This window comes from Agelaius phoeniceus, chromosome 1, assembly GCF_051311805.1.
Source record: "Agelaius phoeniceus isolate bAgePho1 chromosome 1, bAgePho1.hap1, whole genome shotgun sequence".
In the NCBI taxonomy this organism is placed as follows: Eukaryota; Metazoa; Chordata; class Aves; order Passeriformes; family Icteridae; genus Agelaius; species Agelaius phoeniceus.
The window spans coordinates 140,508,248-140,534,109 of NC_135265.1; the positions used below are offsets into that span (position 1 = coordinate 140,508,248).

Genomic DNA, 25,862 nt, shown 5'->3' on the forward strand with positions numbered 1-25,862 from the left:
AGAGGGTGTCATATTCCACATACATCTGAAATCTGTACGGAGAAAATAATCTAGTTTGGACTAATAGTTTTCCAGAAATAGAGAGTTATGAAAGTCCAGAATCTGTATGGTCCCTCTTGCACTGTATGATGTCTAAAATTAGCACTCTTTCACATGTATTCACATGTATAAGAGAACTCTTACTTTATCTACCAGAATTTATATCCATAAATGCAAAATTACTACTCCTACTGTTGGACACAATGTTTGAATTTTGAAGTTCCCCTCTAATGTTCACCCACTCCTCAACCTTGTATGTGCCTTCTTTCATGTGTTAATTTTGGTTGGCTATCTTCTTGTGACCAGACATGAAATTATGGTCACAAGAAGATAGCCAACCAAAATTAATTAGTGTGATTTGTTGCTGATTTGTAGCTGAAATTTGCACAAAGCCCTAACAACGTAATTTTCAGTTGTGTAGGGAATTTCCACCTATATGTATATATATTTATTAAATTCCATTTCTGATATTATTTGTTGCCTCAGAATTACTTTTTTTTTAACTTTTATATTTGACAAATACTGTCAAAATAGACTTCTGAATCTGCACAAAGCTGAATAAAATCTGTTTTCTTTGCACAGGAATGGTCATATGCAATGAAGTTAAGTGTACCAAATGTGGTCAAAACTAGAGCTTTGATATAATCTAAGTAAAATGCAAAAAGCATTTACTGGCTATTTTTAAAAAGTGTCTTTTTTATAGCTCTGTGTGGAGGAAACATAACTGCAATGAATGGCACCATATACTCTCCTGGATACCCTGATGAGTATCCAAACTTTCAAGACTGCTTCTGGCTTGTAAGAGTACCACCTGGGAATGGAATCTACATCAATTTCACAGTTCTCCAAACAGAGCCAATATATGATTTCATTACTGTCTGGTAAGAAAACACTTTTGGCATTTATTTAATCTTCATGTGACACTATATAACCACATAGTAATTTAAAAGAATATATTTTTGATTTTCCCCTTGAAACTGGTGTTCTCTCTAGGAGAAATGACTGAGTTGCACCAATCCATGTTTTCCAATGGACCATTCTCTCTAGATAGCACTGGACAAGAAATCAAAAACAATAATAGTGTTTCTCAGTTTGCCAACAAAGAAAAGCATACAGAGGTATGCTCTAATAGCTCATCAACAATCAAGAGAAATACTACTTAAGAAAGGAGTGATAAGGAGTTTCAGATGTATGTATTAGTGTTTTAGGAAAGGCTACTAGAAACTAAAGCAGGGCAACACTTCATTAATTTCTTCCAAGTTGGCTTCTTTTATTCTTAAGAGTACATAAAATGAGAGGCTCTTTTTGATTTGGCTGTGACAAAGCAAATTGAGCTTACAATAACTGTAAACAAATCCTATCCTCTGTGTACTTGAATCCATGTCTGTCATGGCTCTGCATGATGACCCTCAGCAGCAGCCTATCACATTAATGCCTCCACCACGTATTTGAAGACATTTAATGGCTTTAGTCCTCATTTGTACACATGTGTGTGTAAAAATTGTATACATGATGGCTATTTAATTATGTAGCCTATACAATTTCTGGGATAATTTTTATTAAAAATTTTATAGCACTTTCCAATGCAAAAAAAACCCCTTTTATTCACAATTCAAATGCTTCAAATCATACAACTTCCTTACTAAAACAGAAGGGAAAGGGTCTGTGCCATAATTTGGAGAAACATATTACTACAAAATTTTCAAAATAAAATATATCTGTATTTTTATTTGGTTTTTTTAAAATATATTATGCTAATAACTATTGAAAAAAAAACCAACTTTAAATTTAAACATCTGTTGCTTGCTATTTGACAATTCTAATCTGGAAGGAAATAAGGATGAACATTTAATACTCTTGTATCATGATGCTGTCCTCTGTACAGTTCCACTGTTGTTTAGTATTATCTTTGATTTAATTTTTCTGTTGAAATGACTGTTTCATTTCTCCATAAGGTAACAATGATCTTTTGAGCAGTACATGTATTGTCGAAACTATAATAAATAGTACAAAATAATATCAGTGCATTCATATGAAGAAGGATTCAAGAAATTATTCAGCTGCATATCATACTCAATTTTGGTTTAAGCTACCAAAAATTATATTAATATCTACCTGTAGTGGTAAACCATGACACTACCTGAATCAAAAAGACATGACCATTTATATAAAATTCATAACAGAGCAACACATTGATTGAGAAAACTCTGAATCATTCACAAAAATAAACTTTAAATCAATTCTTATCTATTCATATATACTATAAACTATAAACAATAACATTAAAACTATTAATTAGGGGGTGAAAGCTAGGTTAAAATATGCTGACAATATAGCATATCTAAAAGTAACTTAGAATAAGCATTGGAAATAAAATGTGCATTTATTGATGTCAACATGCAGTTTTCAAGGGGAATCTTGTATTCAGCAGTCTGTAAGCATTTTGGGTCTATTTTTGCCAAAGATTATATTGATTCTTGTATTTTTAATTTATTCTTTTAATTAATTATAACAACACTAGTTATCTCTTAATTTTCCTAGAAATTATCAGATTCAAAAGACTGATGGACATGAACAGCTATTAATTTCATTTATTTTCTGATAGTCACATTTGAACTTAGAGATACAAAAATGTGATCAGAGGTTATGGCAAGTAGATGAACTACAATCACAAATTCAGTAATTTTGAATTGGCTGAAATTTTTATTAGAAAATAAGAATTTGACTTTCAAAAGGTGGTTGAATTAGTATTCAGTCCACAAAGAGGATATGAGAAGGTCTTCAGCCATTGTTGTCTGGTTTATCTTATTTTAGTTGTCTCATGCCTTTTAGTGTAATCTAGGGAAATTTTACTACATTCACTTAAAATTTGGAGAAATCATATTAAATTTTTGGACCAGAGAAAGAAAAAAAAATTATTCTGTTTGTTTTTCTTAGGGATGGACCAGACCAAACTTCCCCTCAAATTGGACAATTTAGTGGCAACACTGCACTAGAATCAGTCTATAGCACTTCCAATCAGATTCTGATAAAGTTTCACAGTGACTTTACTACCAGTGGCTTCTTTGTACTTAGTTATCATGGTAAGTGTGATAAATTAAACTTTTTCACTGTTTTTACTGGTCACTGGAGGAAGACAAGGCATAAAAAAAACCAGTTGCTTTTTCTAAGAGTTGCTATTATTAATATGATTGACCACTACTAGAGTAATGCAAACACATGGAAGACTAACATGAATGATGAAAAATCATTTATTTTCTTGACCAGATATTAAATTTACTATTAGTCAAACAAAATAAAAAGACTGCACTATGATGAGACATGAACAAAGAAGGCAGCATCAAAGCTCAAGGTGCACATTCTTTTACTTTTTACAATGCTTCTAAAATTCCTTTGCAACCTAAATGTTTTTGGAGGACATTAAATTTCTTTTTGAAATTTGGATATTTTGAGATGTTGTTTTTGTAGAGATACCAATGATAGTGAACTATACCTATGATATATTGTTTACTACACTATATAGTTCAATGATAGTGAGCAACATAGTGTAGTTAACATTAATCTGCCCTTGAATTAAATACTGACTGAATGAAAATGTGTATGAATTAATTCACTGAATTCTACTTCTTTTTGTAGTCATCCAGACCCTCTGTGGCCAAGTGTCTTGTACATTGCTATAATTACAAGGAAACAGATTAAGAAGTAAGGGTGGGTTGAGGTGCTTTGTGAAGGCCCATTGGATTGGACATCCTAGGAAATTTGAACACACTACATCCTGTTTTCTGGATGCTGGTCAAATTTTGTGACTAGAAGATTTTCTTTTTGACTTATTAAAGACAGTGGTGAGTACAGATAGACAGAATTGACGGGCTTAAAGGAACTTTAAGCTAAGCAAAACAAAACAGAAAAATACATAAAGCCTACAATGAAAAAAAAACCACCAGCAATTGAGTATGGAAGAGAGACTCCAGCAGGGCTAGGCAGAGAGGGATCAGAATTTCCATTCCAAATCTTGGCATCCATATTACATGTATCAAACTGCAAAGGACAAAATGACATTTTGTATTCATTAATGAGTCCATATGTATTGGACTAACTACTAACATATCAATATATGACCAAACATATGCTAAAATGCTCATGGAATCATAGAATTATTCAGATTGGAAAAGACCTTTTAAATCATCAAGTCCAACTATAAACCCAACGCTGCCAATTTTGCCACTAAACCATGTTGATAAATAGCACATGTCTTGTAAATACCTCCAATGATGGTGACTCCTCCTTTTCCCTGAGCAGCCTGTTCCAGTGCTTGGCAGCCCTTTTGGATTACACATTTTTACTAATATCCAGTCTCATGTGGAGTAACTTAAGGCTATTTCTTCTGGTCCAGTAATTTGCTAGTATTAAATTGTCTCTAAAGATCTCCTTTTGCTTGTTTCTTTTGTTGTGAAAAGAAACCACAGGTGTGGGCTCTAATGTGCAATAAAGATGCAAACCGAGCAGCACAAAGATTACTTATAAAGAAACTTAAAACTATTTTTGTACTAATGTTGTCAAGACAAATAAATCTCTCTGTATCTTGGAGTCTGTGATCCTTCATATCAGCTGAGAAATTTATAGTAATGAAGGACAGGCAGTCAAGGAGTCAAATAAATGCAAGGAATCAAATTTATTTAAAATAAATGATTTTGGGATTTAAAAGAAATTATTTGGGATTATCATTAATTAATGATACTCCTGTTACCCTATAATGAGAGACATTTGAGGTAATTTGTAGGACTTCTTTATTGAATCAATTTTTAATTATGTTCATGATTTTTATTATTAATTTTCTTAAGATGCAAACAGCAAAGCTGTTTCATGTTTAATTAGTGTGTTTTATTGGTTTGGCTTTCTGACTCACTGATTTAAGTAGATCTTCATTACCTGAGTGAGGAAAAGGTGTAATAAGAAGATATCAAATAAGCGTGGCTCATTAGTAACAAAAGGTCTTACTTATGGTATAAATTTTATGATTTTCAAAAGTTTGACCAATTAAAGGATCTAATCACACAAAGCAACCACGAATGTGTATTACTGAAGCTGAACTGTCACCTGCTATAAATAGATGGTATTTTGTGCTGAAGAGAAATGCTATAAACCAATGCTGTATGAAAATGCAATATTAATGAAAACCAAGCATACTTCATCCTGAACATAGACTTTAACACAGGAAAGAGTCCACTGTAGTAAAAAATATGTCAAAGTGATTTCTTTTACCAGATTTCTGTCCTAATTGTATTAAAGTCAGATTGTATTTTGTCTGTCTCCAAATATGGGCCCATTTTCATTGGATCTCTGGGGGAAAAATCAGTCTGCACCACTTCTGCATACACTTCCTACTTATTTTTTATTTATTTGATGTGTTTGTCTTGCCTGGCTGTTGCATAATGTGCTAAATCTGAGAACATTATTTCGTGTGAAACTTCAAATGAGAATTTTGAAAGCAGGATTATTCTCTGACACTATCTGCAGGTTATGTGTACTCCACAACTGTTTATTTATGAGGAAATTTCACATTAAAAATGCTTCTGTCCATTAGTTATGCTGCCTCCATGTAGAATCTTTGGAATTCCAAAACTTGTATTTATTGCAAGGTTTCAAAAGTGGAAGGGTTCAAAAGTAAAATTGTATCATGAAAAGAAAAAAAAACAAAAAACCAACAAGCAAAACAATGATTGAAAAGTACAAAAATATTTGCTTTTTGACTAGAATTGCTCAAATGAGAAAATTGGCAACCACTTATAAACTTCTTATCTTTTTTATGGAGAGGATTTCACCACTAAAACCAAATAACTAATTGAGAATACAGACACAACTTCCAATATTTTCATTTCCTTTATTTTGATTCTTTTGAAAGTTTCAATATAAATTGAGTTTTTATGTTTATCCTGCTAATGAGGATATTAAATCTGTTATTGCATGGCTATGATAACTCTACTTGAGAATGTCAACTGTGCTTTGTTCCTGTTTATAGCCTATCAGCTCCGTGTCTGCCAACCTCCAGCAAATGTACCAAATGCTGAAATTCTAGCTGAGGATGACGAATTTGAAATAGGTAATATTAAAATAAAAACACAACATTTGTTTATGAAATAAACTTGCTGTGCACAGGGTGCTTTTCAGAATGGAAATCATACTTGTAATATTTTAGATTTTTATTTGAAAATACATTTTTTTAAGAAATCATTCCTCTTTCTTACGCATCCTGAATCCCATCCATGTTTCAGAGATAACTCTTTGTAATTGACTTAATTTTAAAGTACATTTTTCATAGTATTTAATATAAAACATTATATTTCGCTGAAACAAACAAATAACTCATAAAAAACCGTGTAGACAATCATACATTCAATGCCAGAATTAAGGTTCTGTGACCTAAAAAGTAAAATCAAATTTGTAAAAGTTATGAGGTTCAGAGAAGGGGATGATATTCTGACTTTCTGAGACATGTCAATAATATTACTTAGCCACTTATAGTTCAAAGAAATATGATTTATGATCTGATTTCAGATGTCTGGTGAGATAGTTTTGCTCATGTTACGGTAAAGAAAATAATTTTTTTTAGTATATGCACCAATATATGATTACTTATATAGGTCACAAAGAGAAATTACTTTTTTTTTTCGTTTTCTCTCTGTAATATGGGTCAAAGAGAACTTCTGGAATATGCAGGTTTTTACTTTTATTGGTGCATAAAACTACATGAATTTTTGGTTTCTTAATTAAAAAATGAAAATTTCTTATTCTCAGAGTGCCAGACTTAGATGACATAAACAAAACCATTTGCTATTTAATTTTTTCCCTCAGGATTGTATGAATTACTGACTTGATCTTAGACCTTTATTTAGTTCCATAATGTTTATCCTATAAATTATATTGCTTAAAGCTCTATGGACATTTGGTTCACATAACATCAGTCAAACCCAGACAACTTAGCAAACTATCTAATAAATAATGTGTTGGAAAGGAATGATAGATGCAACACAGTGTGCAACACAAAGCTCATTTACCACATTTCTTAGACTAATCAAAGTTGTTTATGCCAGAGGTCATTTAGCCCATTGTATAATATGGTGGTAAGAAACTTCATTAATCAATAATGTTTTCAAAGCTAAAAGTCCCAGTTAATTGCTGTTTAATGCTTATTTTGTTTGTGTGTTTTGCCCTGTGTTGTTTTTCTGAACAGGAGACATAATAAGGTACCAGTGTCAGCCAGGCTTTACGCTGGTTGGTAATGAGATTCTGACATGCCGGCTAGGGGAAAGGCTTCAGATGGATGGACCACCACCTACTTGTCAAGGTTTTTTCCTTTTTATTTTCCTGCTGCCATACCAGTTCAGTGGTGATTCCTTAAATAACTTCTGCATCTCTTTACATAAGACAGCATACTGAAACTATTTCAGACTTTTGATGATTTATCCCAATATATCTCTCTTTGGTTTGTTTCATGTATGTCAGATATTAATGCAAAATAATTAGTAATCTTTTAATGAACTTCACAAGCTAAAAGGGCTGCTACTCTACTTTGTGAAAATAATTGTGCAACTCCTTTTTATTTTATTTTAGGAAGTCTGGTAAATAATGAGACTCATTTCACTACAACATAATAGTATGAAAATTTATATGGGAATTCTAAAAGACGCTAAATTAACATAGCATGGATTTGGGTGAACAAGCTCACAAAATTATTTTTCAGCGCAGTTTTAACTACTTGCATTTTTTATTCAGTGGATTCCAAGAAACAGGTTTTCTGCATATGTGTGTGTGCATGCATGTGTTTGCTCACTTTTTCTCTATTGAGAACTGAAAACACGGAGTTAATGCCATCTCATTGTTAATGTCAAAATGATTACAGTCCTACCAGGCACTAACATCATACATACTTTAAACTAGTATTTATTAAGGTGAAATTTGATGTATTATGGTAGAATATAGATTTCCCATAATTAAAAAAAAAAAAAAAGAAATCTTTCTTTCATCCCAAACTGATTAGGAAACAAATGAAGATCAGCCTTGCACATGCTTCATTAAAAAAATGGAATCTCTTTGCAGTTCCAGCAGTGGGCATGAGTTTATGTTATGCTACTTATTCTTCCATTTACATCTGTAAAGATAAATAAGGACCTAGAGTTATAAACATGTATGATAAAGCGTTTTCAAGAAAAAAATACCAAACCAAAACACCACAGCCTCATAAAAGTATAAGTTATATAAAAAAAAAGCCATTTTGAATTCTGCTACTTTCTGTGATATACTTTTGTGATCTATCTGTTCCTGAGCTTAATATTCTAACATCTATATCAGGATTAAAATACTTTTTCAAATCAGTCACAATAAGTATGCTTGATTTATATTTGTATTATATGAAAAATACTGCCATCTGTTTTTTTCTACCAATCTGATGTTTTGGTGTGTCCTTCTACAGTAATTTTAATTCATTAACATATCCACTCATGCTCATGTTTATCCAACATAAAACACTCATGCTGAAAGATTCATTGGGTAATATTAAATTAATTATGAATAAATCTAGTAAATTTACAAGTAAAACTTTGTTATTTTACTGTTTCTAAGTATTTTCTAAAATTATGAAATGGTGCACAATGTAGATGTTAAGAAATTAAATATCAGTATATTAATTTTTAGGACTTTATTATCACTATATTATTCACCTAAGCTTGCAGTTCAGAATTAAAAAAAAATCTTGTATAAATATACTCTTTTCCTCCATTTCTAGGAAGATGGAAGTTACTCTTATAACTGAATAAGCTGTTTCCCCCTGATTTTATGAACAAAACTATGCAGAAGTCAGTCATTCACAGCCCTGAGTGTAATTCTTAAAAATGCAAAGTGAAATTGAAATGTGAGCTTCATAAGAACTTTCACACTGATAATTTCTGAAAATCTAGACATTTAGTTAGATACAAATGTGTCTAGAAATAGCTTCCAACACCTCCATTTAAATTTAAATCCTTACTTGGCAGATGTATAGCATTTAATAGGTGAAAAACCATAGTAACCTCCAGGCATTGCTTTAAATGTTAAAATGATGCAATATTAGATAGGGCAAATAGGGACATATGTGTTGATCCTGAAGCATTCTCTCAGTGTGTGTTGCTGAAGGCATATTTGTATTCAATGCAAGACCCAAGACAAAAACTCAGGAATGATGACTTCATTTACTGTAGCTAATCTTATATCTGTCAGATATGAATGCTAAACATTGGTTCCAATGCTAAACTTTAAATCTATACTCTTAAAATTTCTGTTTAAAGCAGAATGAAATTAAAATGGTCTTCAGAATTAGATTTGGAAAATGAAAAAGAAAATTGCAAAAGAATTTGTCAAATTGTGCTAAAAATGACCAGTCCTACTGGCAACCTAGAAAAGAAAGCAGCATATTTTCTTTTATTTTTATTTGTCTGATGTCTAAGTTTGAAGATCACAGTATATAAGTTCCACTTCTGTAATAAAGGATGAATAGAGAGCTTTGTGGAACCTAAAGGCAGCAAAAATGCATGCCAAAAAATTTCTGTCTTTCATGATTTTACTACATCGCATTGGTCTATGGATAAGCTGCCGCACTTCACTGTGCAGAGTATAACACGCCACGCAAGAGTCACTTGCAAGGAAAAGTCTGAGTTCTTCTGTTGGTTCATATTAGTATTGGTGTACTAATTCTTTTCACTGGGTAGAGAATATGGGGTTTTTTTAACTTAATACTGTTAATTCCTGGTGCTTTAACCTTGTGCATATCTTATATGCTTTAGCCAGTATAGTGGTATTTGATTGAATTTTTCTTTAATTTTTGACTTGAAATAGATCAATACCTACATTCAAAATTAATCCATAAGTAAATCTGAAGAATGCTGCTGAGCAAAAGTAACATGAGACTAACATTAGTCTTGAATCTAATATATTGCAGTAAAGATATACTAGACAAATGACGAATTCCTAAAAAAAATATTGATGCAAACTATATCTAATATTTATGTGGTAATTTTAATTATTACAGGTTAGTTTACATCACATTTAGTGCTATTTAAAACTATGTCAATTTTTTTTCTCCGTTTTTTCTCTTTTGTGTGTCAGTTGGATGAGCATTTCTTAAAATTCCTCCAGATTTCCTTTAGGTGTGAAAATAATCACTAAATTCTACAAGTTTAGCCAATTTTTATCAACTTATTTAGTTAAAATAGAGTATTGTCCAAACAGAGCATGTAACTTTGCCCTTAATTTTCTTTTAAATTAGCTTCTACTTTCAGGATAAAATGAAAATTTCAGAGTAAGAAGATTCCAACTGTATTTTGCATCATATTAAGGGGACCCTGAGAAAATTCTGTAATGGTATCTCTTAACTATATCTCAGATAATATGTTCTCTGATTCACATGAAACTTAGATCCCCGATTTCCAAGAGAATCTGTTTAACAGAAACAAGTCTTTAAATTCTCTATAAAATTCCTGAGGGATGTTTAGCCGAAAATTATCCTGAATTTAAGAATATCCTGAAATTAAAGACAGTTTGTAAGGTAAAACCGGCTGCAAATAAATGAGTGTAGCCAGATTACTGTTATGCTCTCCCTGCCACACATTTTTTATATAAATATATGTCTATTTGTATGTATAAAGCTGAGAGGATTACTTTGTTCATTTTCTTGAGATACGTGTCACACGTGCCACAGCACCGTAGTTTGACAGCCAGATTCCATCCATATAAGTTTTGTTAAGTGGGTTGGAGGTGCTGTATTCAATCTCTTCTTGAGTAATTGAAACAAACAGGTCATGAGAAACAACTCTTGAAGTTTAGCATCTAGATGCTAATTTGCAACCAAGATACAAATATTTTTTAAATATATGGGCTGATACAGTTTTTCAAGTTCAGTTTGGATGCATTTGAAGAGGGTTGGACTAGATGATCATCAAAGGTTACTTCCAACCCAAATATTCTATGATTCTTGCAAAGTTTCTTTATGAATATACTCTTTTTCTCTCCCTTTCTTTGCTTTCCTGTGTTCTTTATCTCTCTTTATAATTCAATTACTTTTTCAACATAAAACCTGATTTTCGCAATTAATGAGACAATGTTATTTCCAATGGTCTTGAGAAAACTAAGATCCTATTATTTTTCTTGTGTAACTCAAGACTAACTCAGTTTCATGTAGGAGTTAATTGTCAGTATAAAAAGATTTCAAAGCTTCTGTTTAGCAGTGTTAGGTTCTGAATATAATGAAGGTATTTGTTCATATATCATGAAGCAAATATATTTTTTGAAAAAACTTCCAATAACATGGTAATATCAACTATTTCTATTTAATGAGATGTGTATTCTTGTAGACCTAGTGAATCCAGATAAATTAAAAATTAAATTATTTCATCATATTTTAAATCACCATGTTTCTCAATTTAAGGAAATAGAATGAGTAATGCAGTTCTTTAAAACTCAGGAAAATCTCGTCAATTACATGAAATAGAAATAATGGGCTTTAGATTTTTTTGCCAATTTTTCTGTTTCACAGTGCTCTGTCCAGCCAATGAAATGCGTCTGGATTCAACAGGCGTAATACTGAGCCCTGGATATCCTGACAGCTACCCAAACCTCCAGATGTGTGCATGGACCATTACTGTGGAAAAGGGTTATAATATCAGCATGTTCTTCGAATTTTTCCAGACAGAAAAGGAATTTGATATACTTGAAGTTTTTGATGGTAACTATAGAATACATTACTTTGGATGATACCTTGTCTATATCATTGGGTTTTTTATATTGCTTCTGTCCAATTGCTATCATTTATGCATATCATAATTTTTCAGTATAAAAAAAATTAGGCAATTATTTTGATTTGTTATGATAAAAAGAACTGTTGGATTACTTTATTTTAAAATTGTACTGCATGGCATAATTAGAAATAATTTTTGTTTTGAGCAAATATATAATTTCCAGTTATAACATATTTCAATTTTTTAGTTCAAATTAATTTGCCATTGGCTTGAAGGAAGTTTTGTATGTATGTTAATTGTGTGCATATGTTTTATTGTATGTTATTTTAAACTTTGTAACTCCTTTTGTCCTTCTTTTTTCCTTCCTTTGTACCAAGGACCAAATAGTCATAGCCCATTGCTCATATCTCTCAGTGGGGACTATTCATCTTCTCTAAATATAACCAGCAATGGCCATGAAGTATTTCTCCGGTGGTCAGCAGATCATGGCACCAATAAAAAAGGTTTCAGGATAAGATATATAGGTATGCAAATGTGACTTTTTATAATGTGCATAAAAATTCAATGTGGAATATTTGTTTATGTGCAAAGGGTAATATAAGCTATGTTTGATATCCTTAATTAACCAAACTGAAAGGAAATCCAATCTGTTCTATATATTTGAATCTAATGACCCTCATCTTGTGAGGAAAAAAACCCCACACATTTGCTCTGTAGAGAATTAATAAAAGACAGGGCTTCAAAATGGCATAAGGCAGTACTACAGATACTACAGATAAAAGAAGCAGCTTCCCCTTCTCCCTCCCATTTATTTGCACTTGTGTACCTCTTCATACTAGGGTGTTTTTCTAACAAGATCTTTATGCAATTCATTATTAAGAATTTTGGTGGGACAGGGGAAAGCATTGCAACAAGGCAGGAGTGAACAGGTATAAAGTGGAAAAATATAAGACCCTGAAGGTTCAAACTCTTTTATTTAAGGTTCAACAGAAGCAGCAATCAACATTAAAAAAGATAAATTAGTATGTAAAAAAGCAAGTATTTTATGTGTTATTAATTCAAATTAACATATTTATGAATAGTGCATGAAAATAGTACCTGACAAAGTTAGATTTTAGTAAAATTGCTTTAACAGAATTATTATATAATATTTACTTTACTGGAAAATATTTTAATTAGTCAAGCTAAAGTAGATTTGTTGTAATTTACAGCAATTGCACAAAATCGATATTTGAAATTTTTTATGATGACCAAAGATATGAAATACACACAAGGAAGAGTACTGGGGATAGTATCTGTAGATATTAGAGAAGTTATTGGCATAGAAGCTGTTTCATTTCACAAGGTGGATAAAGAAATAAAGAATAAGCATAAAATTCTTTCTGCTGATTTTTTTTGTTTTGTTTTCCTCAATTTTTGGCTACTTCACAATTGGAGAAAAATAATTATGGTCATATATACTGCAAATACATCAGTTCCATCTTTCGCTTTAAGAGAGTACAGTTTTCTCAGACTTAAAATGTTTGTTGTTCATTAGGTAAAATTCACTGTTTACTAGGCATAAAATAATATATGCCATTGATTTTCATTTCCTGTAGTCCATTTTGGATCTCTTAAAAGAGAAAGAAGAGAAAATTCTTCAAAGTCTTTCCTTTCAGGCAGTGAGAAAACTGTTGAGAGGCAGACAGGAAATATTTTTTAGTGGTCTGTTTCACACAGAAAATCCTGGTATGTCTCGGTATCTTTGGTTCTTTCAAAAAGTGTAAGTCAGGAGACATTTACTGTAAGGAAGAAAAAACTTTCATAATATGTAGTCTGAAAGATATAGCAGTAGTTCTGATTCTGCTCTTTGCTTTAGTATGTTTAATAAATATCTTTTGTAAACAAACAGCCATATGACTCCATTCTGGCCAGAGGAAGCTTTCACATGAGGAAAACATTGACCTGAAGTAAGTCGTGAGACATGGAAAAGTTTAAAGAACGAGTAAAGCAGCAGTTCTCTATTTGCCTGAGAAAATAAATATCAAGTTATCAACATTTCTTCAAAGCATAAAAACAGCACTTGGAAACAAACTTCCAGCACAGTTTTCTTTCCAACAAAAAGGGAAAACAGCCTTTATGGCTTGCAGCTATTTATCAAATTAATCAGACACCGAGTTAAACTTTTGCCCACACAAAATTTATCTTAAAGTTGTTACCAGGTTATAAGAGACTTCTGGTCCACTCCTATGACAAGACAACCAAACCTAAATTTCTTGGTACTCAATAAACAAGTGAGATAAAGGAAACATAGTGAGTAACCAGTATTTAATGTCAGAGTTGTTAAGTACATAAATAATTTCAGATTATAAGAACTGTAACTCCTAGAGATATTTTTTTCCTCTCATATTGAGTTATGATTCTTTTTCATATTCTCTAGATAAGACTCCAGTAAAACTTAATGTGTTCTAAATAAATCAAGAACTAAAAGCAGTATTTTTGCCATGGATTTATCATGATTGTCATAAATATAATTAAAATCTATTTTTAATGTTTTCCTTCAGTTCAGTGTATTACAGAACTTAAATGAAAGAACTTATTTAGGACCAGAAAATAGGACTATTTAAAAAGAGTTTTGTTCAGGATGTACTAGTTATTTTCCTCTTTCAAAAATTTGTATACTACTGAAATGTATACAATTGCAATAAATTTCATCATAAACTAAAGCTCAGTAGTTAATAAGAAGATGATAAAAAAACCCCAAACCTCAAAGCTATACCCAATTATAAAAGTGAGCTATCGCTTCATTTTTTTGTTGTCTACTGAAACCTGAATCTTGTAAATAGCTTATAAAGCTCTATTTTTATTACCTTTATATTTTGTGAAATTGGTCACTGTATGCATTACAATACATAAAATACAACTTTTAGCAATGCTTTCTCAGTGTCCGATCAGATGTCCACTGGGTTCAACCAGAATTTCTCAAGAATTGCTACGCGAATTCCGAACACATATTTTATTCCTTTAATATTTATGTTTCAAGCTCTCTACTGCAGCACCCCAGAGTCGCCCCCGCACGGTTTCATTGTCAGCCAGACAGGCGGGCAGCTCAACAGCATGGTCCGCTGGGCTTGCGACCGCGGCTTTCGGCTCATCGGGAAAAGTACTGCTGTGTGCAGGAAGTCTCCATATGGGTATTACTCCTGGGACGTTCCAGTCCCAGCTTGTCAAGGTAAATGCTTTTGTTAAAAAAAGTTACACTCTAAGAAACTTTCTTTTTCTTTTCTGACTTAAAATGAATAGAAGGGAAATGTTTCACGGTCATACATCTGTGCCAAAATTTTTCAACCTCATAAAAAAAAATGCACTTTTAAGAAACCGTATTTCAAGTGGAGCTAATAAGACTGACATGCAGAAAACACTGCTTTAATATTCAGTGAAGAATATTTAAGAACTTCATTTTGGTCCAATAACAATTTCTGAAATTTCACATAAGTCTTTAAAATGCTGTTCTTCTTTGAGAACTAATATGACTAAGGTTTTCCAATGACTGTGTATATTTTTAATGTATATCTTTGGAACTGGAACTATGTTCCAAAGTTTGTGAAAAAGGAATAGATTTTAATGTTTCAGTTTGATTAACAATGTTGCCTAAGCTGACATATAGTGACCAAACATTTCTGTGATAGTTCTATTTTTAGGGAATTTTGGATATTTCCTATTTGTAATTTTTTCCTCTCTAAGTATCTGATGTGGCAATAAATTTTCCTGATTTTTTTTACGTTTTTCCCTAACTAAAAGGTAATTCTCATAAAATTATACAAGGGTTTACTTGGAAGTGACCTTAGAGTTGTAGTTGCAATCCCTCTGGGATGGGCAGGAACACTGTTCACTCAACTAGGTTGCTTCATGCCAGTCCGACCTGGCCTTCAGCACTTCTAGGGATACAGCATCCACAACTTCTCTGGGCAACTTTTCTGTGCAAGTTTCCACAAATATGAAATTCAGCTCAAAACTGTTGTAAACTGAAATATCATTGGGTGACCTCTGGGAGATCTGTTATTTATATAAAAGTCTGTTATCATGCCTTGCTGGTTTGCATCTTGTTTCTTAAAAATTTAGGGTTAAGGGACAGATATATTTTTCTTGTGCCACAAGATTAATTGTTAACATGGATAATATGACTCAAAATGTATCAAGTCCTAATGGAGATTTTTGAATACTGAAGGAATAATTAACTCCAATGGTAGATATAGAACACCTCAGATTGCAGCTAGAATGTATCTGATATGTATTTTACTGACTGGTGAAAGAGACAGGATGTGAATTATGTCCATTACATGAATAAGCAATATTGTAGAATTTGTTGTTGCTTAGGATTGTAATCAATGTTTGCATGTTACAATTATTTTGCAAGTGGATATTAATTTTAGGCACTGCTAAATGCTGGCCCTGATGTTCCACAATTGTTCGAACAACTCTTGGAATTGTCTCAAAGCTTTTATTATCATTAATGTGCTTCCGAAGGAAGAGGTTAAGCTAGGTCAGTTATGCAGTAAAGAGTGTTACTTGTTTATACAACCATATAGCTATCATCTTTGAAGGGAAAGATTTGTCTAATCTGCAATCCAAGATATTGAGGAATTTAAGAAGTAATAAACATGGCCACATGTTTTCATTTTAGTGCCATAGAAGTGGTTTCTTTCCTTGGTGATGGCAAGTGAAATAGTTTTATCAGATGTTCAGTAAAAGATGGAAGGAGAACATTCTCGTTTAATTAACTTGTCACTTTTTATCTCTCTAGGGTCATGTCGTCATACCCTCTAAAGCTTTGAATTCAATTGTAGTTTCTTGGGGTCTTCAATTTCTTAATCACAGTTTTCTTATTTTTTTTTCTAAATGTGTGTTTGTCTCTCCTTGCCAATAGATAGTGTGACAGTATTAGGTATATGTTCTCATATGTTCTTATGTCAAGACAGGTGATAGCAAATTAGAAATATTTTACTGTGATCTTTTTAGCAGAGTGTGCCTGTATTCTGGTTTTTTGATGTTTCTTTTTCCTAAATTTCCATGTAATATGCAAGGGTTTTTTTATGGCAATGCAAGAATATTTTAACATTGATTCTTATGCCTCTGTTCTGCAAGTTGTTATAGGATTGGTGCTTTACCTGTGTCTTAGCTGTGATTATTAGCTTTGGTACTGTGCCACACAGCTGTTATATTGCTTATGAAGCAAATCAGTTTTATGTCAGATCAGCTCCCAGTAGGGGCAAAAATAGATTGCATTTTTTTTTTTTCGCAAGTATTTATACATAGTCTGAGAGGATTAACCTTCCTGTGTGGGCATGATAGGTAGTTTCTTAAGGCTCAAGATTTGACTTCAAAGTAAAGTACTTCAGACTTAAATGTCTAAGCCCTTTTTTCTAACTTTTTTTTTTGATCTGACCTACATTAGATATGTGGTTTCAGAATGTGGAAAGGGGTTAGTTTTTATTTTTAGTCCCAAAACAGACAGAGAATTATTTAGAACCAGATTTTCTCTTGATACATTATTTTTGTTAAAGAAAAGAAATAAAATAGTATCTTGTACTTTTATTTGCAGTTTTCAACTTTCTCCTCTAAGAGATAGAGGAGCCAGCAAGGAGAGGTGCTATGCTAGATCTTTTTCTCAGCAACAAGCAGGGGCTGATGAGGAATATAAAGCTGAAGGGTGCAAAGACTGTGAAATTCTAGGGCACAAAATCTTTAGAGCAGAGAACAGGGTGAATGCTGGCTAGCATTGACTTCAGAAGAGCAGAATTTGACCACTTCAGGGATTTGCTTGGTAGACTACCATGGAATAAAGCCTTAGATTTAAGGCTTTATAGACAAAGATAACTGGTTAATAGTCAAAGGATCACTTCTTCCAAGCTCAGAAATGTTGCATCCTCAGAAATTTTGTCAAAGAGAAAGTCAGGTAGAAACTTCAGGACACCTGCCTGGATGAGCAAGGAGGTCCTGGACAAAACAAAACACAAAAACAAAGCCTAGAGAGGGTGGAAATGAGGACAGGCATCCTGGGAGGAATACAGACAGGTTGTCCAAGCAGCTGTGGATCAGGTTAGGAAAGCTAGAGCCTTGATAAAACAAATCTGTCCATGGCTGTCAAGGGCAACAAAAACAGCTTCTAAAGATATATTGGTGATAAAATGAAGACCAGGCAAATTGCAAGCCCTGTCCAGAAGGATACAGGACACTCGATTACCTGGGACAAGGAGACAGCTGAGGTACTCTGCAGTGGTTTTGAAAGTCCTCACTGACAAGTGCTTCAGTCTCACTTCATAAGTCACAGATCACAAAGACGAGGGCTAAAAGAAACCTACAGGAAACCTGGAGAGGGGCTTTTTTCAAGGGTATGCAGTGATAGGATAGGGTAATGGCTTTAAAATAAAAGGGGATCAATTCAAATTACACATCAGAAGAGAATTCCTTACTGGTTGCCCAGAGGAGCTGTAGATGCCCCATGCCTGGAAGTGTTCAAGTCCAGGCTGGACTTGAGCCATCTGATGTAGTAAATGATGTTCCTGCCCATTGCAGAGGGATTGGAACTAGATCTTTAAGACCCCTTTCACCCTAGGCCATTCTATGAGTCTGTGATTCAATATTTTCAAAAGGGTATTTTCTTTCTGCTTTCCAGGTGGAAAAAATAGAATGTTGAAAGGTAATTTTAGTGATTTGCCAGAGGTCACAAAGTACAACCGATGAAAGAAATCTGAACATAAATCATATGACACAGAAACACAGAAAGTGTGTTTCTCAGACTGGTGCCTTACTGATTCAACCATGCTGGTCATATTTTTTCCCAGATATTTTCTATTCCCTTTTGCTATATTATCATCTGCATTTTGAATTCTTAGCTGCAGACTTATAAACCATTATTCTTATTTTTTACTTTCTCCATCAAGAGCTTCATTGCATTCAATTCCCTAAAATCTTAAGAAAATTTATTTCCATGCTTAAAACTCACATTAATGAGGTAAAAATTAATTTTCATGAATTTAAGACTAGTGATTTTACAATGCATAAGCTCTTTGAGGTCAGTGGAAACTTATATTGAAGACATAAAAAACTTTGTTTTTGTCTCTACTCAGCAATATCTTGTGGAATTCCTAAAGCTCCACTAAATGGTGGGATATTAACTACAGATTACTTGGTTGGCACCCGTGTTACTTATTTTTGCAATGATGGATACAGGCTATCAGCCAAAGAGCTTACTACTGCAGTCTGCCAGCCTGATGGTACCTGGAGCAATCACAATAAAACACCTCGCTGTGTAGGTGAGTAACATGTAAGAAGTCTCTGGCGAGTAAAAACCTGTCTGTACATTTTTTTTTATTTATCTATGACACAAATCTTCACATGAATTAAATGCTCATCTTCAGGTTACTTTAATCTATGAATTATTTGCTGATATTCAATTATTATGAAATACACATATGAAGTATATGTCACTAAGACATGCTGAAACTTCACAGCATAAGCAGAATAAACATGCTAGAGCTTATAGAGTACTATCAAGCTAATAATTAATTTACAGTTAAATCAAACTTAATGGCTGCAGAGGTTTTCTACAAAAGTCATCTCTTCAGTGATAGCTACATAATACATGTACTGTTAGCAAACCCTTTTTACCATCCCGAATTGCAAAACCTGTGATAATTGTTTGAGACTGATGCTTATTATTTATATTCATCCCATCATTATAGACCTACACCATCTAAACTTGGGGGAACATCACTGCAGGGAAAATGCATTTAACTCCCAAAATCAAGTGGATATCAGCAATTACAAATGGGAAATGGGATATGAAAACCCAGGTGATTGCAAGAGTGATACAGGGATGTCAGTGTCTCATGCACATTGGGATTTGGATTATCTCACCAAATGTATTTTGGAAATGAAAGAAAATTAAGACTGCAGTATTTTTCAGGGATTTCCCCTTTCTCCTTTTTTTTCTTCTTGAAATTTCATTCTGTCATGAATTTTTCTCTTTCTAAAGAACCACTGAAAATAGAGTAAAACAAAGTGGGAAGAATCATTATGCTTCTTACACTATTTTTTATTCTATTACTGTTTTGGAATGTTATTGTTCCATTTCTGGAGGAAGAACACTCAGAATTAAGAAATGAGACAAAAATAAATAGCTATTGAAAAAACAACCTGTATATGGATATTTTCTGTCACCATTGTACAGCCTCTCAAAGAAGTCTTTCATGTCTCATAGAGTTTACCTAGGTAGAAAAATAATTTCTCCATTTAAATGTACTTAAAATTTTAGTAAAGATTCTGGTGCCTGATGTAAAATGTTACAGAAGGTCCAGCTATAGTGAATTCAACCATGCTATAGCTCCTATCTACACCAACTGCATCACTCTGCATACATAATCCCTTCTCTTTCTGGATAATTATTAATTAAATGAGACAACTCATGCCCTCCAACCACAGCCAATTTCAAGTACAGCTTTAGTTTTCAAAGATTATGTCATTGTGTTTAAAATACATTTTTTATTAATAATGGTACAGATTTTCCCAATCTGCCTGTGCTAAGCCACCAATAACTATGTCTTTTTGTTATCTTGGAAGTTGTTACATGTCCAAGCATCAATTCTTTTACCCTGGAACATGGAAGATGGAGAATAGTGAATGGTTCACACTATGAGTATAAAACAAAAGTAGTTTTCAGCTGTGATCCTGGGTATTATGGTTTGGGACCAGCATCTATCGAGTGTCTTGCTAATGGCACCTGGAGCTGGAGAAATGAGCGGCCTTACTGTCAAAGTGAGTACATCTTTTATCTGCATCTGCTGTATACAGATTTCAGGAAAAAATATTTTATTGGGTGAACTAGAAATGAACTAATTTAGTATTCAAAACTGTAAATTAGAAAAGGTGTTTCTTGGCTGGAATTCCTGGGTATCCTAAAGGTTGTTATTTACAAATATAATACATTAGATTTAGTGACAAGAACATATCTGTAGGCACACTTCTGGAGTTTAAAGGTCCCTAAATTTATAAAGGTACAAAGAAAATATTTTCCTATATGTTTATTTTAGGTCAGGAATGCTGTAAAGTCTTAAAAAGTGCAAAACCTTTGTATCCTGTCTTCACACTTGATAAATAAAATAATCTCTCCTTTCTGGTAGTTACCATGTAGTGTGAATTTGCACACATTCACATCATTCCTACCATTAGCTGGTATGCTGGTAACCTGCAATAGATAATTTAAAAAAAAAATTAATTAATATTCAGATATTTAAACCAACTAAAGATGTAGCTATCATTGTGTTTCCTTCCCCTACTGCTGTGAAAAGCACATTTCTTTATAAATTTACATTTAGACCTCTCTTTTACAAAACTGTGGTGTTTTGGTTACACTTTGAAGCTGCAAAACTCTTTCTCTTTATGGAACATGGTGTGACATACCCCCCTGACAGAATGAGATACAACTGTGCTTTTGGTTTCTGCATCAAAAATGTGTGTATCTGCATGTTTATGTATAAATACAAAAATATCTAAAAAAGCCTGTAGATAAGCCAGGTAACTATGGCTCAAAATACATTTGTAATTTATTGACAATATATATAAAAAAAAGAAGTTTAAAAATGCATTTTCAAACACAGATTAATTATACTGGAAATTAACCTTGATTTTGAGTTCTTTATAACTGGAAATTGAATATAGAATTTAGAGAATTTTAAAAAGTTAATTGCAATATTTTGTCTCTACTAGTGTTAAAAATACTGTGTATTTGTCTGTATCTATATCTCTCTGTATATATACTCTACATACTAAATTTGTATTTGTATCTCTTTTTACTTTGAAAGGTAAACTACTTTTAGCTATGTTTTGAGAAGCTTTGTTTGAAATATTATTACTTACTTTCCTCTAGGCATAAAGTGTGCTACCTAATTTCAGCCTTCTATTTACTACTAATATATTAGTTTTGTTAATTAATAAAATTGGCAGAAAAGAATATTATTTTGATTGAAAAGATGTTTCAATTGTAAATAAATAGCAATAAATTCCATCAATATCATTCACTCTTTATAAAACTGTAATGTGTGAATGCTAGGGAAGGCATTTCATTATGATCTAGAAGACCAAAATGACCCCTTCCCAAAGAAGCATAACTAAATCTGATAGTAATTGTGATGTTCCAGTATGCAAAACGTACTTGATAAAGCCAAGGTAATTAAACAACATTCAATAGTGTTCTGAGTGCCTTTTTTAACTTTACAGAAATTATTTCAATCATTATTCCCCCTCTTTTAAGTATAATTTCTGGGGAAGGAATAGTTTTTGTTTGCAGGTTTTTAATCTATGATTTCTACAGATTTCTGCAAAATACTTCAAGGTGTGAAATTTATTTATTTGATTGACTGGTTGATAAGTAGTGTTGGTTAATAGGAATTATTGTTTGGGTGTTTGTGATTCTCAGGTGTACACTTATGTTTTGTTTTTGTTTTGCCATGAAGTTATTTCCTGTGGAGAACTTCCTACACCTCCAAATGGGAATAAGATTGGAACTCAAATCACATATGGATCTACAGCTATATTTACTTGTGACTCAGGATACATGCTAGTTGGCTCTGCAGTGAGGGAATGTCTGTCATCTGGACTCTGGAGAGGAATTGAGACCAGATGTTTAGGTATGGCTACTCCTGTCATGACTTGTCCATATTCTTTCTCTCTAGGAGACAAAAGTAAGCAAAGTGATTTGCTTCTCCTTTTCTATATAGCAGACACATTGAAGAGAGCTCTGCATGTGTGTGTCTGGGCAGCATTGTTTTTCTCATCAAATTAGAAGTATGTTTATGTTTTCAAAAATTTCATTATCTTTGCAACTTGCAAAATCTGTTAGTGTATTTTTGTATATGCCTTTAAAGTAGAACTATACATAAGCAGCAAGACAGATTGATTCCAGATGTATCAACTCTAATACATATCCTCACTAAAATATCTGCATAGTAGATCTGAACTAAGTGGTTGTGTCATAGAATTGAACTGTATTCTTGACAAGATGCAGAAAGAAGAAAAAAATTGTGGAAACTTTGACAGGACCAGTGTAGCCTTATTTCTGAGAGAAAGCCACTGTCCTGATGCTTTTCACAGAATTTCAGACCCTTTACTTGTACAAGGTTAGGCATCTTCTCTTATTTAATATACTCAGACATTGTTGCCTGAATTATTTATGAATAAAATGAACACATGAAGCAATTTCAGGGCTTCTTTCTGATTCACTGTCATGTGTACCTTGAGCTGGGTTATTATATTATGTAGAGACATAGGTTTTAACTCTATATTTAACCAAAAATTTAATTTCAGTTGAAATCAAAAGTATGTTATCATTCTGAATTAGAATGAAATATAGAAATTATATTGTATCTCGTTTGTAGAGGCATGAATATATAACAGAATATCCATAAACTGATACTCTCAGAAAACTGAACTGGTATATACATTAAATACTGGGGTTTGTTGCAATATATATTTGTACAGATTGCTATTCGCCTTTTTAAATTATTTTTAATCCCAAATAAACAGCATTATTTTCTAATGTTCACATAAGTGAATGACTCATGAATGAGCAGAAGTTTTGCTTATCAGGCTACAAGTCTGCAGCTGGAATATTCCCTGATATGCAGCAGAGAGGGATAGAGGCTTCATTTATGTTTGACTTTAACAATGGAAACTATTGATATTCTTCATCTTCTAAATTGTCAGCAATTGCATGTTCTAAATCTAAATTTTTGAAGCGCTATACCATGTGTTTAAATCAAAATGTTCTGCTTTTTTCTTGTTTGCCAGTTTTTTTGTTTTTACTTTTTACTGATTTTTCTGCAGAAGTTACAGGTGTTGAAGTTAGGAGAAATGTAAAAAATTTTCTTCAGAAAAATAATAATATAAAACCAGATAAATTAGATCCTATTTGTGATTAGCACCTTGGAAAAATACTTGTGTTTAAGAATTTTGCCAAAATAACTTCATGCCAAGTGAAGATCAGAATTAATTGAATTTCTCCTACATTTGCCTGTAGAAATGAAATTGTAATATAATTTAATAATAGTAACAGATTACATAATCTTTACTTGCAACTTAAAAGAGGACCCATACATCTTGGAAGAGATTCATTATTATTCAGTTCCTACACTATAATGTCCAGTAACAATAAAAAGCTAAGAAAACAACTATATAACTAGAGGACAAAACCAGTAATCTAAGCCAAACAGAAAAGCTAGTGACAGAGCAAATTTATAAAAGGGAGAGAGTCATGGCTGCCATAATTTCTCTTGCAACAATGCTGCCTACTGTGTTACATCACTGAGTTACATCACTGAGTGCCCTGCAGACTCAGAATAACTCAGTTCAGTTCTTGTTTCTTCCATAAGAAATTTGAGACTTCAGAGGGATGAGATCAGCTAATGACAAACCAGAAATAAGAAATATTTAAAAGAAGGTTGTTGTCAGAAAGTATAGGAAGTGGAGGAAATTAAAGCACTATTAGAATGTGGGAGAAAGGAGATCAAATACAGCAGAAAGACCTACAAAGTGGGTATTTTAAGAAATTAATTTTTGTGGAATTTATCAGTAATGTTCACTATCTACTTCTGATGTTTTCGTGCTTTTGGTTGTAAACATTTTTTACAACTGAGCTTTTCCACTTTTACTTTCTGAAAAATGTAGTTGAAGTGATTTCCAATGTATTTCTGTTTTAAGTTTTGAAGATGCCCTTAGGAATATACTTAAATGACCTACATGAAATCCTACCGGAAAAAAATAATACCCTTTTCAAGTATTTTAATTAAAAATGCACTTGTTTTTTTTCAAAAGTGCTACTGAAATAATTACATTTAATTGTTGTATTAGATAGCTTGATTTTACTTCCAGGTATGTGTAATTTTGAAAGGTAGAACAAACAAGAATCTAAGTATCTGCAGTAGAACTTTAAAGTAGTTTGTGGTGAACCTAATCAGATACAGATGAGAATTAGAACTGAGGTAAGCCTTAAATCACCAAAAATATTGACTAAAATCCAAGTTATGTTATTCCATGACATTGGGAACAGTGCATGGTTTTGATAACAGCCATAATAGTGTGAGAATATGATAAGTGTGAGAAGATGATAAGTTTCACAGCTCTTTTTTGTCTTTCTTTTCTCATTGTGACTTCTTTTACTAAAAGATGGATAATTTATGGATAATGAATCTATGGCAAAAACAGGAACACTTAACACAACTGCCTTCCTTTCTCAATCCCACTATTTTTTCTTTAAATAATACCTAAATGACAAAATAGTACTTCATGAGTAATCACCTTATTATAATAGTAGGAAATTGACTTCTTGGTCCTTATTCTCCATAGATGATGAGAAGAAACAATGTTCAAATTGAAAAAAACAAATGAAACAAAACAGAATAGAGCTTCTGAAGTACTTCTGTTGTCAAAGTTAAAGAAAATTAAATGTCCAGGACATTTTATTGTGAAAAAAATCACATTAGACTTTTAAAATAAAAAACAAGCAAAGATTAAAATCATGATAGTTGTGTCTCCTAGGTTACAAACAGTCTTTCACTGTTTATTATGCTTGATCTTTTTCTGTACTGGTAACACTGAAACTGTCTATGTAATAAATCCTGAGAAACATTCAGAAACATGGAATAGATTTTTATTGAATATCCTAGTTATAAAAAGAGACTGACAAATCTGTGATTTTGTTATACATTTTCCTCTTGGGAAAATGCTTAAATATTCAACAAGAAATTGATTATTTTTTTGTCTGTTTGTATGAAAACTTTGTATATTTACAGTATTTACTGATGACATATTTACAATTTTATATTTTGCATTGTTTCCTTTATTCATTGCATTAATTTTGTTTGCTTTAATTTAAAACTAGTTTAATTTAATTTAATACTAGGAATAACATTGATCATAAAAACATATATTATCATACTTTAGGGGTTTTTTTAGTGTAATTATTTTAATATGTAATCAGATATTTAGTAAACTGGGCATTTCCTAGAGTGGACGTAAATTGGG

At 32.4% G+C, this 25,862-nt stretch overlaps 1 protein-coding gene across 3 annotated transcripts in view; it reads left to right on the plus strand.

Annotated features, from left to right (window-relative positions):
• The window catches only part of CSMD3 (CUB and Sushi multiple domains 3), a 594,913-nt gene that overhangs the window by 505,446 nt on the left and 63,605 nt on the right, over positions 1–25,862 (plus strand). For all 3 annotated transcript variants that reach the window (XM_077188509.1, XM_077188511.1, XM_077188512.1), the window contains 10 exons: positions 743–920; positions 2,977–3,122; positions 6,059–6,139; positions 7,271–7,384; positions 11,603–11,791; positions 12,182–12,328; positions 14,827–15,015; positions 18,914–19,099; positions 20,406–20,600; positions 22,298–22,471. In XM_077188509.1, the coding sequence (XP_077044624.1) occupies positions 743–920; positions 2,977–3,122; positions 6,059–6,139; positions 7,271–7,384; positions 11,603–11,791; positions 12,182–12,328; positions 14,827–15,015; positions 18,914–19,099; positions 20,406–20,600; positions 22,298–22,471 (1,599 nt within the window). The remainder of the gene's footprint in view (positions 1–742; positions 921–2,976; positions 3,123–6,058; positions 6,140–7,270; positions 7,385–11,602; positions 11,792–12,181; positions 12,329–14,826; positions 15,016–18,913; positions 19,100–20,405; positions 20,601–22,297; positions 22,472–25,862) is intronic.